Source organism: Nerophis ophidion, linkage group LG05 (assembly GCF_033978795.1).
Source record: "Nerophis ophidion isolate RoL-2023_Sa linkage group LG05, RoL_Noph_v1.0, whole genome shotgun sequence".
In the NCBI taxonomy this organism is placed as follows: domain Eukaryota; kingdom Metazoa; phylum Chordata; class Actinopteri; order Syngnathiformes; family Syngnathidae; genus Nerophis; species Nerophis ophidion.
This window is the reverse complement of record NC_084615.1, coordinates 77,093,705-77,109,376: the sequence shown is the minus strand read 5'-3', so window position 1 is coordinate 77,109,376 and position 15,672 is coordinate 77,093,705. Positions and strand designations below refer to the sequence as shown.

Below are 15,672 nucleotides of genomic sequence, written 5' to 3'. Positions count from 1 at the left end.
CGCGTTGGTGACCCCTGTTGTAGAGGAACTCTCTCTCTCTCTCTCTCACAGTGAGTTGATATTCTAGGCATGTTTTACCTTATTCAACCCCATAACTGACCTGCAATATTTAAATCCAATTCCTATCAGCACAAGTCCCCCACCACGCAACAAAGGTATGGCTAGAGACCACACCGGTGGTATTAGAGATGATCTCTGCTCAGTCAGCCCTGATCGGTGAAAATACTCAGAATGATTGACAGGCCAATAATGTCAGCGTGTCCTAAGAATAAGCAATCAGTAGCAAAGTATGCTCATTACCTACATTTTAATACAGCTTTTGCATTGAATGTGATTAGATTGTGTCAGTGCAACCCGTCATTGTTTTTAATGAAGGCACCTTTATTTACTATTTCCGTACTGCTGACATTTTCAAATACAAGACTACAACCAATACAACATTTCCAAAAGACCCATCCGTCCATCTATCCATCCATCTTTTTCGGCTTATTGAAGGCCAGGTCGCGGGGGCATCAGTCTAACCAGAGAAGCTCTGTGTCCTGACGAAGACCAGAAGGCGGGCTCACATTACACCAGTTTTAAAATCTCTGCATTGGCTTCCCGTGTGTTTTACGATCAATTTTAAGGTTATTCTTATGGGTTATACATGTTTTTTATGGTACTGGGCCTTCTTATCTTTCAGATTCGCTTTTACCTATGAACCTATACCGGTCCCAGAGATCCTCCGGCACTTATATACAGTATATATATATCAATCAATCAATCAATGTTTACTTATATAGCCCTAAATCACTAGTGTCTCAAAGGGCTGCACAAACCACTACGACATCCTCGGTAGGCCCACATAAGGGCAAGTAAAACTCACACCCAGTGGGACGTCGGTGACAATGATGACTATGAGAACCTTGGAGAGGAGGAAAGCAATGGATGTCGAGCGGGTCTAACATGATACTGTGAAAGTTCAATCCACAATAGATCCAACACAGTCGCGAGAGTCCCGTCCAAAGCGGATCCAACACAGCAGCGAGAGTCCCGTTCACAGCGGAGCCAGCAGGAAACCATCCCAAGCGTAGGCGGACCAGCAGCGCAGAGATGTCCCCCAGCCGATACACAGGCAAGCAGTACATGGCCACCGGATCGGACCGGACCCCCTCCACACGGGAGAGTGGGACATAGAAGAAAAAGAAAAGAAACGGCAGATCAACTGGTCTAAAAAGGGAGTCTATTTAAAGGCTAGAGTATACAAATGAGTTTTAAGGTGAGACTTAAATGCTTCTACTGAGGTGGCATCTCGAACTGTTACCGGGAGGGCATTCCAGAGTACTGGTATATATATATATATATTAGGGCTGAGAATCTTTGGGTGTCCCACGATTCGATTCAATATCGATTCTTTGGGTCGCGATTCGATTATATATCGATTTTTTCCATTCAACGCCATTCTCGATTCAAAAACGTTATTTTTCCGATTCAAAACGATTCTCTATTCATTCAATAAATAGGATTTCAGCAGGATCTACCCCAGTCTGCTGACATGCTAGCAGAGTAGTAGATTTTTAAAAAAAAAAAGCTTTTATAATTAAAAAGGACTATGTTTTATCAACAGATTGCAATAATGTAAATTTGTTTTAAGTATTAAACAAACCAAAAACATGACTTATTTTATCTTTGTGAAAACATTGGACACAGTGTGTTGTCAAGCTTATGAAATGCGATGCAAGTGTGACATTATTGTTCTTTTTTTAATTTTTATAAATGTCTAATGATAATGTCAATGAGGGATTTTTAATCACTGCTATGCTGAAATTATAACTAATATTGATACTGTTGTTGATAATATTCATTTTTGTTTCACTACTTTTGTTTTGTTCTGTGTCGTGTTTGTGTCTCCTCTCAATTGCTGTTTATTGCAGTTCTGAGTGTTGCTGGGTCAGGTTTGGTTTTGGAATTGGATTGCATTGTTATGGTATTGCTGTGTAGTGGTTTGTTGGATTGATAAAAACAATAAATACATAAATAATTTTTAAAAAAACAATTGAAAAAAATATTTAAAAATCGATTTTTGAAAAAATGAGAATCGATTCTGAATCGAACAACGTATTCGATTTGATTCGTATTCGAATTGATTTTTCCCACATATATATGTATATATATGTGTATGTGTGTGTATATATGTGTGTATATATATATATATATATATATATATGTGTGTGTGTATATATATATGCATATATGTATATGTGTATATGTATATATATATGTGTGTTCATATATATATATATGTGTGTGTGTGTGTGTGTATATATATATATATATGTATATACATATATATATATATATATCTCATATATATATATATATATATATATATATATATAAGAGATAGGCGCCAGCGCCCCCCGCGACCCCGAAAGGGAGTAAGCGGTAGAAAATGGATGGATATATATACATATATGTATAGGCTTCACGGTGGAAGAGGGGTTAGTGCGTCTGCCTCACAATACGAACTTCCTGCAGTCCTGGGTTCAAATCCAGGCTCGGGATCTTTCTGTGTGGAGTTTGCATGTTCTCCCCGTGAATGCGTGGGTTCCCTCCGGGTACTCCGGCTTCCTCCCACCTCGATGAGGTGGCGACTTGTCCAGGGTATACACCACCTTCCGCCCGATTGTAGCTGAGATAGACGCCAGCCCCCCCCCCCCCCCCCCCGCAACCTCAAAAGGAAATAAGTGGTAGAAAATGGATATATATATATATATATATATATATATATATATATATATATATATATATATGTCATGGCCATCTTGGGTTTCCAATCATTTTTACAACTCTTATTTTTTTGTCGTGATCAAAAGTTTACATACACTAGTAAAAAACATAATGTCATGGCTATCTTGGGTTTCCAATAATTTCTACAACTCTTATTTTTTTGTGATAGAGTGATTGGAACACATACTTGTTGGTCACAAAAAACATTCATGAAGTTTGGTTCTTTTAGAAATTTTTCATGGGTCTACTGAAAATGTGACCAAATCTGTTGGGTCAAAAGTATACGTACAGCAATGTTAATATTTAAATACACGTCCCTTGGCAAGTTTCACTGCAATAAGGCGCTTTTGGTAGCTATCCAAGCTTCTGGTTGAATTTTTGACCACTCCTCTTGACAAAATTGTTGCAGTTCAGCTCAATTTGTTGGTTTTCTGAATTGAACTTGTTTCTTCAACATTGTCCACACATTTAAGTCAGGACTTTGGGAAGGCCATTCTAAAACCTTGATTCTAGCCTGATTTAGCCATTCCTTTCCCACTTTTGATGTGTGTTTGGGGTCATTGTCCTGTTGGAACACCCAACTGTGCCCAAGACCCAACCTCTGGGATGATGATTTTAGGTTGTCCTGAAGAATTTGGAGGTAATCCTTCTTTTTCATTGTCCCGTTTACTCTCTGTAAATCACCAGTTCCATTGGCGGAAAAACAGGCCCCGAGAATAATCAATCAATCAATGTTTATTTATATAGCCCCAAATCACAAATGTCTCAAAGGACTGCACAAATCATTACGACTACAACATCCTCGGAAGAACCCACAAAAGGGCAAGGAAAACTCACACCCAGTGGGCAGGGAGAATTCACATCCAGTGGGACGCCAGTGACAATGCTGACTATGAGAAACCTTGGAGAGGACCTCAGATGTGGGCAACCCCCCCCTCTAGGGGACCGAAAGCAATGGATGTCGAGCGGGTCTAACATGATACTGTGAAAGTTCAATCCATAGTGGCTCCAACACAGCCGCGAGAGTTCAGTTCAAGCGGATCCAAGACAGCAGCGAGAGTCCCGTCCACAGGAAACCATCCCAAGCGGAGGCGGATCAGCATCGTAGAGATGTCCCCGACCGATACACAGACGAGCGGTCCATCCTGGGTCTCGACTCTGGACAGCCAGTACGTCATCCATGGTCATCGGACCGGACCCCCTCCACAAGGGAGGGGGGGACATAGGAGAAAAAAGAAAAGAAGCGGCAGATCAACTGGTCTAAAAAGGAGGTCTATTTAAAGGCTAGCGTATACAGATGAGTTTTAAGGTGAGACTTAAATGCTTCTACTGAGGTAGCATCTCGAACTGTTACCGGGAGGGCATTCCAGAGTACTGGAGCCCGAAATGAAAACGCTCTATAGCCCGCAGACTTTTTTTGGGCTTTGGGAATCACTAATAAGCCGGAGTCCTTTGAACGCAGATTTCTTGCCGGGACATATGGTACAATACAATCGGCAAGATAGGATGGAGCTAGACCGTGTAGTATTTTATACGTAAGTAGTAAAACCTTAAAGTCACATCTTAAGTGCACAGGAAGCCAGTGCAGGTGAGCCAGTATAGGTATATATGTATGTATATATGTATATAAAGGTATATACAGTATAGGTATATATGTATGTATATATGTATATAAAGGGTATATACAGTATAGGTATATATGGTATGTATATATGTATATAAAGGTATATACAGTATAGGTATATATGTATGTATATACGTATATAAAGGTTATACAGTATAGGTATATATGTATGTATATATATTGTATATAAAGGTATATACAGTATAGGTATATATGTATGTATATATGTATATAAAGGTATATACAGTACAGGCGTAATGTGATCAAACTTTCTTGTTCTTGTCAAAAGTCTAGCAGCCGCATTTTGTACCAACTGTAATCTTTTAATGCTAGACATGGGGAGACCCGAAAATAATACGTTACAGTAATCGAGTAATACTACCATCACCATGCTTGATGGTAGACCTGGTGTTCCTGTGATTAAAGGCCTCATTTTTTCACCTCCAAATATATTGCTGGGTATGGTGGCCAAAAAGCTCAACTTTCCTCCAGAAGGTCTTATCTTTGTCCATGTGATGGCCTAAGTTTAGTCCTGGTACTTAGATCTTCGTCGATCAGGCCCTATGTGTATGTAATAGTAAATATGTCAGACTTTTTTTTATTTTTTTTTCATCGGTTTCTTGCAGGCTACTGCAGGTTTGTAAACCTTAAATCATTTTCACTGCAAGTTTAGATAAGTTGTTTGCTTGATAGACATTTTTTTTTTCGTCAGCCCCCTTCCAAAGATTATGGTTGCCCATAAAACTGTTTCAAGATGTGAAATAAATGTATGCTTATGATTAAAAGTCAACCTTCTGGTAAATGTTCTGGATACTAAATATCCTCTGTAATGACTTCACAAGGAAGGAAAAAGCTTCAAGCGTCAACCTAAGTTGCGTAATGTCCTGTATTTGCTTTTCCTTCAAGCTTTTCCACCTATTTCTTTCCTGCTCGGAGTAAATGTGAAGTTTTCTTGCAACGTGACTCCTCCTCCTCTTCCTCCTCCTCGCTAAGCTTTATAAGTCAGACGGCCCGTGTCAGCCGACAGAACCGCCTTCACCCTGCTCTTTAGTTCTTCTCCACAATTGTGCCTCCATGACCTCAGGAGTGACTGCAGGTGAGTCCAGCATCTACAGTTTTTGAGTCACTAGTATCAAGTAGTGCACGGAAACAGCAGCTACTAGTAAAAGTGCTTTTTAGAGCGGCTATTAGTGTTGGAACGATACCAATATTTCGGTACAGGTACTGGTACTAAAATTATTTCGATACTTTTCGGTACTTGTCGGTACTTAGTGATTCCTAGAGCTCAAAAAAAGTCTGCGGGCTATAGAGCGTTTTCCGTTCGGGCTCCAGTACTCTGGAATGCCCTCCCGGTAACAGTTCGAGATGCTACCTCAGTAGAAGCATTTAAGTCTCACCTTAAAACTAATTTGTATACTCTAGCCTTTAAATAGACTCCCTTTTTAGACCAGTTGATCTGCCGCTTCTTTTCTTTCTCCTATGTCCCCCCCTCCCTTGTGGAGGGGGTCCGGTCCGATGACCATGGATGAAGTACTGACTGTCCAGAGTCGAGACCCAGGATGGACTGCTCGTCGGGACCCAGGATGGACCGCTCGCCTGTATCGGTTGGGGACATCTCTACGCTGCTGATCCGCTTGAGATGGTTTCCTTTGGACGGGACTCTCACTGCTGTCTTGGAGCCACTATGGATTGAACTTTCACAGTATCATGTTAGACCCGCTCGACATCCATTGCTTTCGGTCCCCTAGAGGGGGGGTTGCCCACATTTGAGGTCCTCTCCAAGGTTTCTCATAGTCAGCATTGTCACTGGCGTCCCACTGGATGTGAATTCTCCCTGCCCACTGGGTGTGAGTTTTCCTTGCCCTTTTGTGGGTTCTTCCGAGGATGTTGTAGTCGTAATGATTTGTGCAGTCCTTTGAGACATTTGTGATTTGGGGCTATATAAATAAACATTGATTGATTGATTGATTTTCTTAATAAAGGGGACCACAAAAAATTTGCCTTATTGGCTTTATTTTAACAAAAAAATCTTAGGGTACATAAAACATTTTTCTTATTACAGTTAAGTCCATAAATAAAATAGTGAACATACAAGACAACTTGTCTGTCATTTATCATTCTATTATTTTGTCCAAATTAGTAAGGACAAGTTGTCACGTCTATGGGATCATGTTTTGTTTTGGTCATGTTGGGTTTAGTTTTTTGGACAATAAGAATCTATTTTTGCACTTCCTGGTTGGTTTTGTTGCCATAGCAACTCATTCGTTTCACCTGTCATGTCACGCACCTGTTCAATCACCTGTATTATTTAAACTCAAAGTTGCCAGGGAGTCAGCCTGGCGACTTTATCTCTACTCCCTTCTGCCCATGCCGTGTAAGTTTTTTTTATTTTTATGTCACAGTTATTGAGTTTTGTCTGTTGTCCATAGTCATGCCTTTGTGCTAGTTTTGGTTTTCAGTGGTCAAGTTTGTTCTCCGCCACTGTGTGCGCCTTTTGTTTGCCTTTTGTTAGTTATAGTGTTAAAAATAAAGGATGTACTTACATTCATGTCTTGCTCGTGCCAACTTTCCTTTGTTTTATGTCACAGTTATTGAGTTTTGTCTGTTGTCCATAGTCATGCCTTTGTGCTAGTTTTGGTTTTCAGTAGTCAAGTTTGTTCTCCGCCACTGTGTGCGCCTTTTGTTTGCCTTTTGTTAGTTATAGTGTTAAAAATAAAGGATGTACTTACATTCATGTCTTGCTCGTGCCAACTTTCCTTTGTTTTATGTCACAGTTATTGAGTTTTGTCTGTTGTCCATAGTCATGCCTTTGTGCTTGTTTTGGTTTTCAGTGGTCAAGTTTGTTCTCCGCCACTGTGTGCGCCTTTTGTTTGCCTTTTGTTAGTTATAGTGTTAAAAATAAAGGATGTACTTACATTCATGTCTTGCTCGTGCCAACTTTCCTTCGTTTTATGTCACAGTTATTGAGTTTTGTCTGTTGTCCATAGTCATGCCTTTGTGCTAGTTTTGGTTTTCAGTGGTCAAGTTTGTTCTCCGCCACTGTGTGCGCCTTTAGTTTGCCTTTTGTTAGTTATAGTGTTAAAAATAAAGGATGTACTTACATTCATGTCTTGCCCGTGCCAACTTTCCTTTGTTTTATGTCACAGTTATTGAGTTTTGTCTGTTGTCCATAGTCATGCCTTTGTGCTAGTTTTTGTTTTCAGTGGTCAAGTTTGTTCTCCGCCACTGTGTGCGCCTTTTGTTTGCCTTTTGTTAGTTATAGTGTTAAAAATAAAGGATGTACTTACATTCATATCTTGCTCGTGCCAACTTTCCTTTGTTTTATGTCACAGTTATTGAGTTTTGTCTGTTGTCCATAGTCATGCCTTTGTGCTAGTTTTGGTTTTTAGTGGTCACGTTTGTTCTCCGCCACTGTGTGCGCCTTTTGTTTGCCTTTTGTTAGTTATAGTGTTAAAAATAAAGGATGTACTTACATTCATGTCTTGCTCGTGCCAACTTTCCTTTGTTTTATGTCACAGTTATTGAGTTTTGTCTGTTGTCCATAGTCATGCCTTTGTGCTAGTTTTTGTTTTCAGTGGTCAAGTTTGTTCTCCGCCACTGTGTGTGCCTTTTATTTGCCTTTTGTTAGTCATAGTGTTAAAAATAAAGGATGTACTTACATTCATGTCTTGCTCGTGCCAACTTTCCTTCGTTTTATGTCACAGTTTTTGAGTTTTGTCTGTTGTCCATAGTCATGCCTTTGTGCTAGTTTTGGTTTTCAGTAGTCAAGTTTGTTCTCTGCCACTGTGTGCGCCTTTTGTTTGCCTTTTGTTAGTTATAGTGTTAAAAATAAAGGATGTACTTATATTCATGTCTTGCTCGTGCCAACTTTCCTTTGTTTTATGTCACAGTTATTGAGTTTTGTCTGTTGTCTATAGTCATGCCTTTGTGCTAGTTTTGGTTTTCAGTAGTCAAGTTTGTTCTCTGCCCCTGTGTGCGCGCCTTTTGTTTGCCTTTTGTTAGCCTTTTGTTAGTTATAGTGTTAAAAATAAAGGATGTACTTGCATTCTTGTCTTGCTCGGTGCCAACTTTCCTTTGTTTATGTCACAGTTATTGAGTTTTGTCTGTTGTCCATAGTCATGCCTTTGTGTTAGTCTTTGTTTTCAGTAGTCAAGTTTGTTCTCTGCCCCTGTGTGCGCCTTTTGTTTGCCTTTTGTTAGTTATAGTGTTAAAAATACAGGATGTACTTACATTCATGTTTTACTTGTGCCAACTTTCCTTTGTTTTATGTCACAGTTATTGAGTTTTGTCTGTTGTCCATAGTCATGCCTTTGTGCTAGTTTTGGTTTTCAGTAGTCCAAGTTTGTTCTCCCGCCACTGTGTGCGCCTTTTGTTTGCCCTTTTGTTAGTTATAGTGTTAAAAATAAAGGATGTACTTACATTTTGTCTTGCTTGTGCCAACTTTCCTTTGTTTTATGTCACAGTTATTGAGTTTTGTCTGTTGTCCATAGTCATGCCTTTGTGCTAATTTGGTTTTCAGTAGTCAAGTTTGTTCTCCGCCACTGTGTGCGCCTTTTGTTTGCCTTTTGTTAGTTATTAGTGTTAAAAATAGAGGATGTACTTACATTCATGTTTTGCTTTGTGCAACTTTCCTTTGTTTTATGTCACAGTTATTGAGGTTTGTCTGTTGTCCATAGTCATGCCTTTGTGCTAGTTTTGGTTTTCAGTAGTCAAGTTTGTTCTCTGCCACTGTGTGCGCCTTTTGTTGCCTTTTGTTAGTTATAGTGTTAAAAATAAAGGATGTACTTATATTCATGTCTTGCTCGTGCCAACTTTCCTTTGTTTTATGTCACAGTTATTGAGTTTTGTCTGTTGTCTATAGTCATGCTTTGTGCTAGTTTTGGTTTTCAGTAGTCAAGTTTGTTCTCTGCCCCTGTGTGCGCGCCTTTTGTTTGCCTTTTGTTAGCCTTTTGTTAGTTATAGTGTTAAAAATAAAGGATGTACTTGCATTCTTGTCTTGCTCGTGCAAACTTTCCTTTGTTTTATGTCACAGTTATTGAGTTTTGTCTGTTGTCCATAGTCATTGCCTTTGTGTTAGTCTTTGTTTTCAGTAGTCAAGTTTGTTCTCTGCCCCTGTGTGCGCCTTTTGTTTGCCTTTTGTTAGTTATAGTGTTAAAAATACAGGATGTACTTACATTCATGTTTACTTGTGCCAACTTCCTTTGTTTATGTCACAGTTATTGAGTTTTGTCTGTTGTCCATAGTCATGCTTTGTGCTAGTTTTGGTTTTCAGTAGTCAAGTTTGTTCTCCGCCACTGTGTGCGCCTTTTGTTTGCCTTTTGTTAGTTATAGTGTTAAAAATAAAGGATGTACTTACATTTTGTCTTGCTTGTGCCAACTTTCCTTTGTTTTATGTCACAGTTATTGAGTTTTGTCTGTTGTCCATAGTCATGCCTTTGTGCTAATTGTTTTCAGTAGTCAAGTTTGTTCTCCGCCACTGTGTGCGCCTTTTGTTTGCCTTTTGTTAGTTATAGTGTTAAAAATAGAGGATGTACTTACATTCATGTTTTTGCTTGTGCCAACTTTCCTTTGTTTTATGTCACAGTTATTGAGTTTTGTCTGTAGTCCATAGTCATGCCTTTGTGCTAGTTTTGGTTTTCAGTAGTCGTTTGTTCTCCGCCCACTGTGTGCGCCTTTTGTTTGCCTTTTGTTAGTGTTATAGTGTTAAAAATAGAGGATGTACTTACATTCATGTTTTGCTTGTGCCAACTGTCCTTTGTTTTATGTCACAGTTATTGAGTTTTGTCTGTAGTCCATACTCATGCCTTTGTGCTAGTTTTGGTTTTCAGCAGTCAAGTTTGTTCTCCGCCACTGTGTGCGCCTTTTGTTTGCCTTTTGTTAGTTATAGTGTTAAAAATAGAGGATGTACTTACATTCATGTTTTGCTTGTGCCAACTTCCTTTGTTTTATGTCACAGTTATTGAGTTTTGTCTGTAGTCCATAGTCATGCTTTGTGCTAGTTTTGGTTTTCAGTAGTCAAAGTTTGTTCTCCGCCACTGTGTGCGCCTTTTGTTTGCCTTTTGTTAGTTATAGTGTTAAAAATAGAGGATGTACTTACATTCATGTTTTGCTTGTGCCAACTGTCCCTTTGTTTTATGTCACAGTTATTGAGTTTTTCTGTAGTCCATACTCATGCCTTTGTGCTAGTTTTGGTTTTCAGCAGTCAAGTTTGTTCTCCGCCACTGTGTGCGCCTTTTGTTTGCCTTTTGTTAGTTATAGTGTTAAAAATAAAGGATGTACTTACATTCATGTTTTGCTTGTGCCAACTGTCCTTTGTTTTATGTCACAGTTATTGAGTTTTGTCTGTAGTCCATAGTCATGCCTTTGTGCTAGTTTTGGTTTTCAGTAGTCGTTTGTTCTCCGCCACTGTGTGCGCCTTTTGTTTGCCTTTTGTTAGTTATAGTGTTAAAAATAGAGGATGTACTTACATTCATGTTTTGCTTGTGCCAACTTTCCTTTGTTTTATGTCACAGTTATTGAGTTTTGTCTGTAGTCCATAGTCATGCCTTTGTGCTAGTTTTGGTTTTCAGTAGTCGTTTGTTCTCCGCCACTGTGTGCGCCTTTTGTTTGCCTTTTGTTAGTTATAGTGTTAAAAATAGAGGATGTACTTACATTCATGTTTTGCTTGTGCCAACTGTCCTTTGTTTTATGTCACAGTTATTGAGTTTTGTCTGTAGTCCATACTCATGCCTTTGTGCTAGTTTTGGTTTTCAGCAGTCAAGTTTGTTCTCCGCCACTGTGTGCGCCTTTTGTTTGCCTTTTGTTAGTTATAGTGTTAAAAATAGAGGATGTACTTACATTCATGTTTTGCTTGTGCCAACTTTCCTTTGTTTTATGTCACAGTTATTGAGTTTTGTCTGTAGTCCATAGTCATGCCTTTGTGCTAGTTTTGGTTTTCAGTAGTCAAGTTTGTTCTCCGCCACTGTGTGCGCCTTTTGTTTGCCTTTTGTTAGTTATAGTGTTAAAAATAGAGGATGTACTTACATTCATGTTTTGCTTGTGCCAACTGTCCTTTGTTTTATGTCACAGTTATTGAGTTTTGTCTGTAGTCCATACTCATGCCTTTGTGCTAGTTTTGGTTTTCAGCAGTCAAGTTTGTTCTCCGCCACTGTGTGCGCCTTTTGTTTGCCTTTTGTTAGTTATAGTGTTAAAAATAAAGGATGTACTTACATTCATGTTTTGCTTGTGCCAACTGTCCTTTGTTTTATGTCACAGTTATTGAGTTTTGTCTGTAGTCCATAGTCATGCCTTTGTGCTAGTTTTGGTTTTCAGTAGTCGTTTGTTCTCCGCCACTGTGTGCGCCTTTTGTTTGCCTTTTGTTAGTTATAGTGTTAAAAATAGAGGATGTACTTACATTCATGTTTTGCTTGTGCCAACTTTCCTTTGTTTTATGTCACAGTTATTGAGTTTTGTCTGTAGTCCATAGTCATGCCTTTGTGCTAGTTTTGGTTTTCAGTAGTCGTTTGTTCTCCGCCACTGTGTGCGCCTTTTGTTTGCCTTTTGTTAGTTATAGTGTTAAAAATAGAGGATGTACTTACATTCATGTTTTGCTTGTGCCAACTGTCCTTTGTTTTATGTCACAGTTATTGAGTTTTGTCTGTAGTCCATACTCATGCCTTTGTGCTAGTTTTGGTTTTCAGCAGTCAAGTTTGTTCTCCGCCACTGTGTGCGCCTTTTGTTTGCCTTTTGTTAGTTATAGTGTTAAAAATAGAGGATGTACTTACATTCATGTTTTGCTTGTGCCAACTTTCCTTTGTTTTATGTCACAGTTATTGAGTTTTGTCTGTAGTCCATAGTCATGCCTTTGTGCTAGTTTTGGTTTTCAGTAGTCAAGTTTGTTCTCCGCCACTGTGTGCGCCTTTTGTTTGCCTTTTGTTAGTTATAGTGTTAAAAATAGAGGATGTACTTACATTCATGTCTTGCTCGTGTCAACTTTCCTTTGTTTTATGTCACAGTTATTGAGTTCTGTCTGTTGTCCATAGTAATGCCTTTGTGCTAGTTTTTGTTTTCAGTAGTCAAGTTTGTTCTCTGCCCCTGTGTGTGCCTTTTATTTGCCTTTTGTTAGTTATAGTGTTAAAAATAAAGGACGTACTTACATTCATGTCTTGCTCGTGCCATTTTTCCTTTGTTTTATGTCACAGTTATTGAGTTTTGTCTGTTGTCCATAGTCATGCCTTTGTGCTAGTTTTGGTTTTCAGTAGTCAAGTTTGTTCTCTGCCCCTGTGTGCGCGCCTTTTGTCTGCCTTTTGTTTGCCTTTTGTTAGTTATAGTGTTAAAAATAAAGGATGCACTTACATTCTTGTCTTGCTCGTGCCAACTTTCCTTTGTTTTATGTCACAGTTATTGAGTTTTGTCTGTTGTCCATAGTCATGCCTTTGTGTTAGTCTTGGTTTTCAGTAGTGAAGTTTGTTCTCTGCCCCTGTGTGCGCCTTTTGTTTGCCTTTTGTTAGTTATAGTGTTAAAAATAGAGGATGTACTTACATTCATGTTTTGCGTGTGCCAACTTTTCTTTGTTTTATGTCACAGTTATTGAGTTTTGTCTGTTGTCCATAGTCATGCCTTTGTGCTAGTTTTGGTTTTCAGTAGTCAAGTTTGTTCTCCGCCACTGTGTGCGCCTTTTGTTTGCCTTTTGTTAGTTATAGTGTTAAAAATAAAGGATGTACTTACATTCATGTCTTGCTTGTGCCAACTTTCCTTTGTTTTATGTCACAGTTATTGAGTTTTGTCTGTTGTCCATAGTCATGCCTTTGTGCTAGTTTTGGTTTTCAGTAGTCAAGTTTGTTCTCCGCCACTGTGTGCGCCTTTTGTTTGCCTTTTGTTAGTTATAGTGTTAAAAATAAAGGATATACTTACATTCATGTCTTGCTCGTGCCAACTTTCCTTTGTTTTATGTCACAGTTATTGAGTTTTGTCTGTTGTCCATAGTCATGCCTTTGTGCTAGTTTTGGTTTTCAGTAGTCAAGTTTGTTCTCTGCCCCTGTGTGCGCCTTTTGTTTGCCTTTTGTTAGTTATAGTGTTAAAAATAGAGGATGTACTTACATTCATGTTTTGCTTGTGCCAACTTTCCTTTGTTTTATGTCACAGTTATTGAGTTTTGTCTGTTGTCCATAGTCATGCCTTTGTGCTAGTTTTGGTTTTCAGTAGTCAAGTTTGTTCTCCACCACTGTGTGCGCCTTTTGTTTGCCTTTTGTTAGTTATAGTGTTAAAAATAGAGGATGTACTTACATTCATGTTTTGCTTGTGCCAACTTTCCTTTGTTTATGTCACAGTTATTGAGTTTTGTCTGTAGTCCATAGTCATGCCTTTGTGCTAGTTTTGGTTTTCAGTAGTCAAGTTTGTTCTCCGCCACTGTGTGCGCCTTTTGTTTGCCTTTTGTTAGTTATAGTATTAAAAATAAAGGATGTACTTACATTCATGTCTTGCTCGTGCCAACTTTCCTTTGCTTTTCGGAAAAACAAACCCCAAAGTCCACGTCTTGACACACGTGATAGAAAATGAAATATTAATCTACTTATTCATTTACTGTAAGTATCTGCTTACTTTCTCTTTTAACATGTTCTATCTACACTTCTGTTAAAATGTATTAATCTTTTATTCTTCTGTTGTTTGATACTTAACATTAGTTTTGGATGATACCACAAATTCGGGTATCAATCTGATACCAAGTCGTTACAGGATCATACATTGATCAAATTCAAAGTCCTCATGTGTCCAGGGACATTTTTCCTAAGTTTATAAACATAATAATGTTGTGATGCCAAATCATAGTAGTGTTGGCTAGGTACGCTCCTGTACTTGATATCATTACAGTGGATGTCAGGTGTAGATCCACCCATGACGTTTGTTTACATTTTGATGCCGGTGAGCTACGGTGTGTAGTAAAGCATGTTTAGCTATTCCTCGTCCTGCAGGGATGATACTTGTAAGGAACTCACTTTATTTGGGGACCAGGATTAGTCATTTAGAAGTAGCTAAAACACTGGATGGATGTTAGCCGTTAGCTAGCTAGCCGTGACTTAAAGCACCTTTTCCTAAAGGCGTTTCAGTGTTACAACTTCACCTTTATCATTAGTTTTTAAGCCAAAATGCGTCCGTTCTCCCTTTTCTGTGTACAAACTGTGTCTGCATGTAAGTACTCTGTGAGTATGCGCTGCCGAACATGCTCATCTGCTCGTAAACCAGCAATGATTTGACGTGACTTTGACGAGGGCGCAGGGGAGTGCGGGACAGGTACGCTTCAGAAGTGGTATAGTACCGAAAATGCTTCATTAGTGTTGCAATACTATACGAATTCCGGTAAAAACAAAAATACAACCTAATTCCTCCCCTGTCATATTATATTTAAATACTGATGCACCTTGTCATTTTTCATATTCAGATATTCCCATTCTATGCCTGATAGCCACAGTTCTTCAACAAGTGCTGTTTTTTTTTTCCTAATACCCACTCATAAAATGCACTTATTGTTGTCTCAAAGGCCGCCACAGTGTTTTATAGATATTGCAAAAAAACAACAAAAAAAACTTTTTACCGCTGGCCAAAGTTTAGAGTTCAGATGTACTTAATTGTATTGATTTCGTCACAATCACACTTTGCAGTTTGGTAGTTTTACCACCGCTAAGAGGTTTTATTTCTTATTTCCTGTTTATTCTTAAGCCTCTAAATTGTTCAGCACTGTAATAATAATAATGATGCTAATAATAATAATAATATTAATAATAATAATAATAATAAAGTGCTACAGAATATAAACAAAAAAATAGTTAGAATATATAATACAAAATGAACAGTGACTCTAAACTATGGCTCCATCTAGTGAATGACCAAAGAATCACTTGATTAAAGTACAGTATTTTATTTCCTGTATCTAAACACAGTGTTACTGTTCAAACTGTTACAGTGGCCAAAATATTGCATATATGCTGGATAAAACCTCTGCCTTGGTTTTAATAAATACTTGGGCCTACTATGCTACTGTACTTTAACGTCAGTGGAAAGCCAAGTGTTTTCATCAATCAATCAATCGATCAAAGTTTATTTATATAGCCCTTAATCACAAGTGTCTCAAAGGGCTGCACAAGCCACAATGACATCCCTGGCTCAGATCCCACATCAGGGCAAGGAAAAACTCAATCCAATGGGATAACAATGAGAAACCTTGGAGGGGACCGCAGATGTGGGGACCCCCGCCCGCTGGGCTACCGGTGCAATGGATGTTGAGTGGATCTAGGCAATGATGT

The 15,672-nt window shown here is 38.7% G+C and overlaps 1 protein-coding gene across 1 annotated transcript in view; it reads left to right on the top strand.

Annotated features, from left to right (window-relative positions):
* Positions 1–5,338: 5,338 nt before the first annotated feature.
* The window catches only part of si:dkey-27i16.2 (regulator of cell cycle RGCC-like), a 28,182-nt gene continuing 17,848 nt past the window's right edge, over positions 5,339–15,672 (top strand). The window contains exon 1 of the mRNA XM_061901995.1: positions 5,339–5,489. Coding sequence (XP_061757979.1) covers positions 5,468–5,489 — 22 coding nt within the window. The 5' untranslated portion in view covers positions 5,339–5,467. The remainder of the gene's footprint in view (positions 5,490–15,672) is intronic.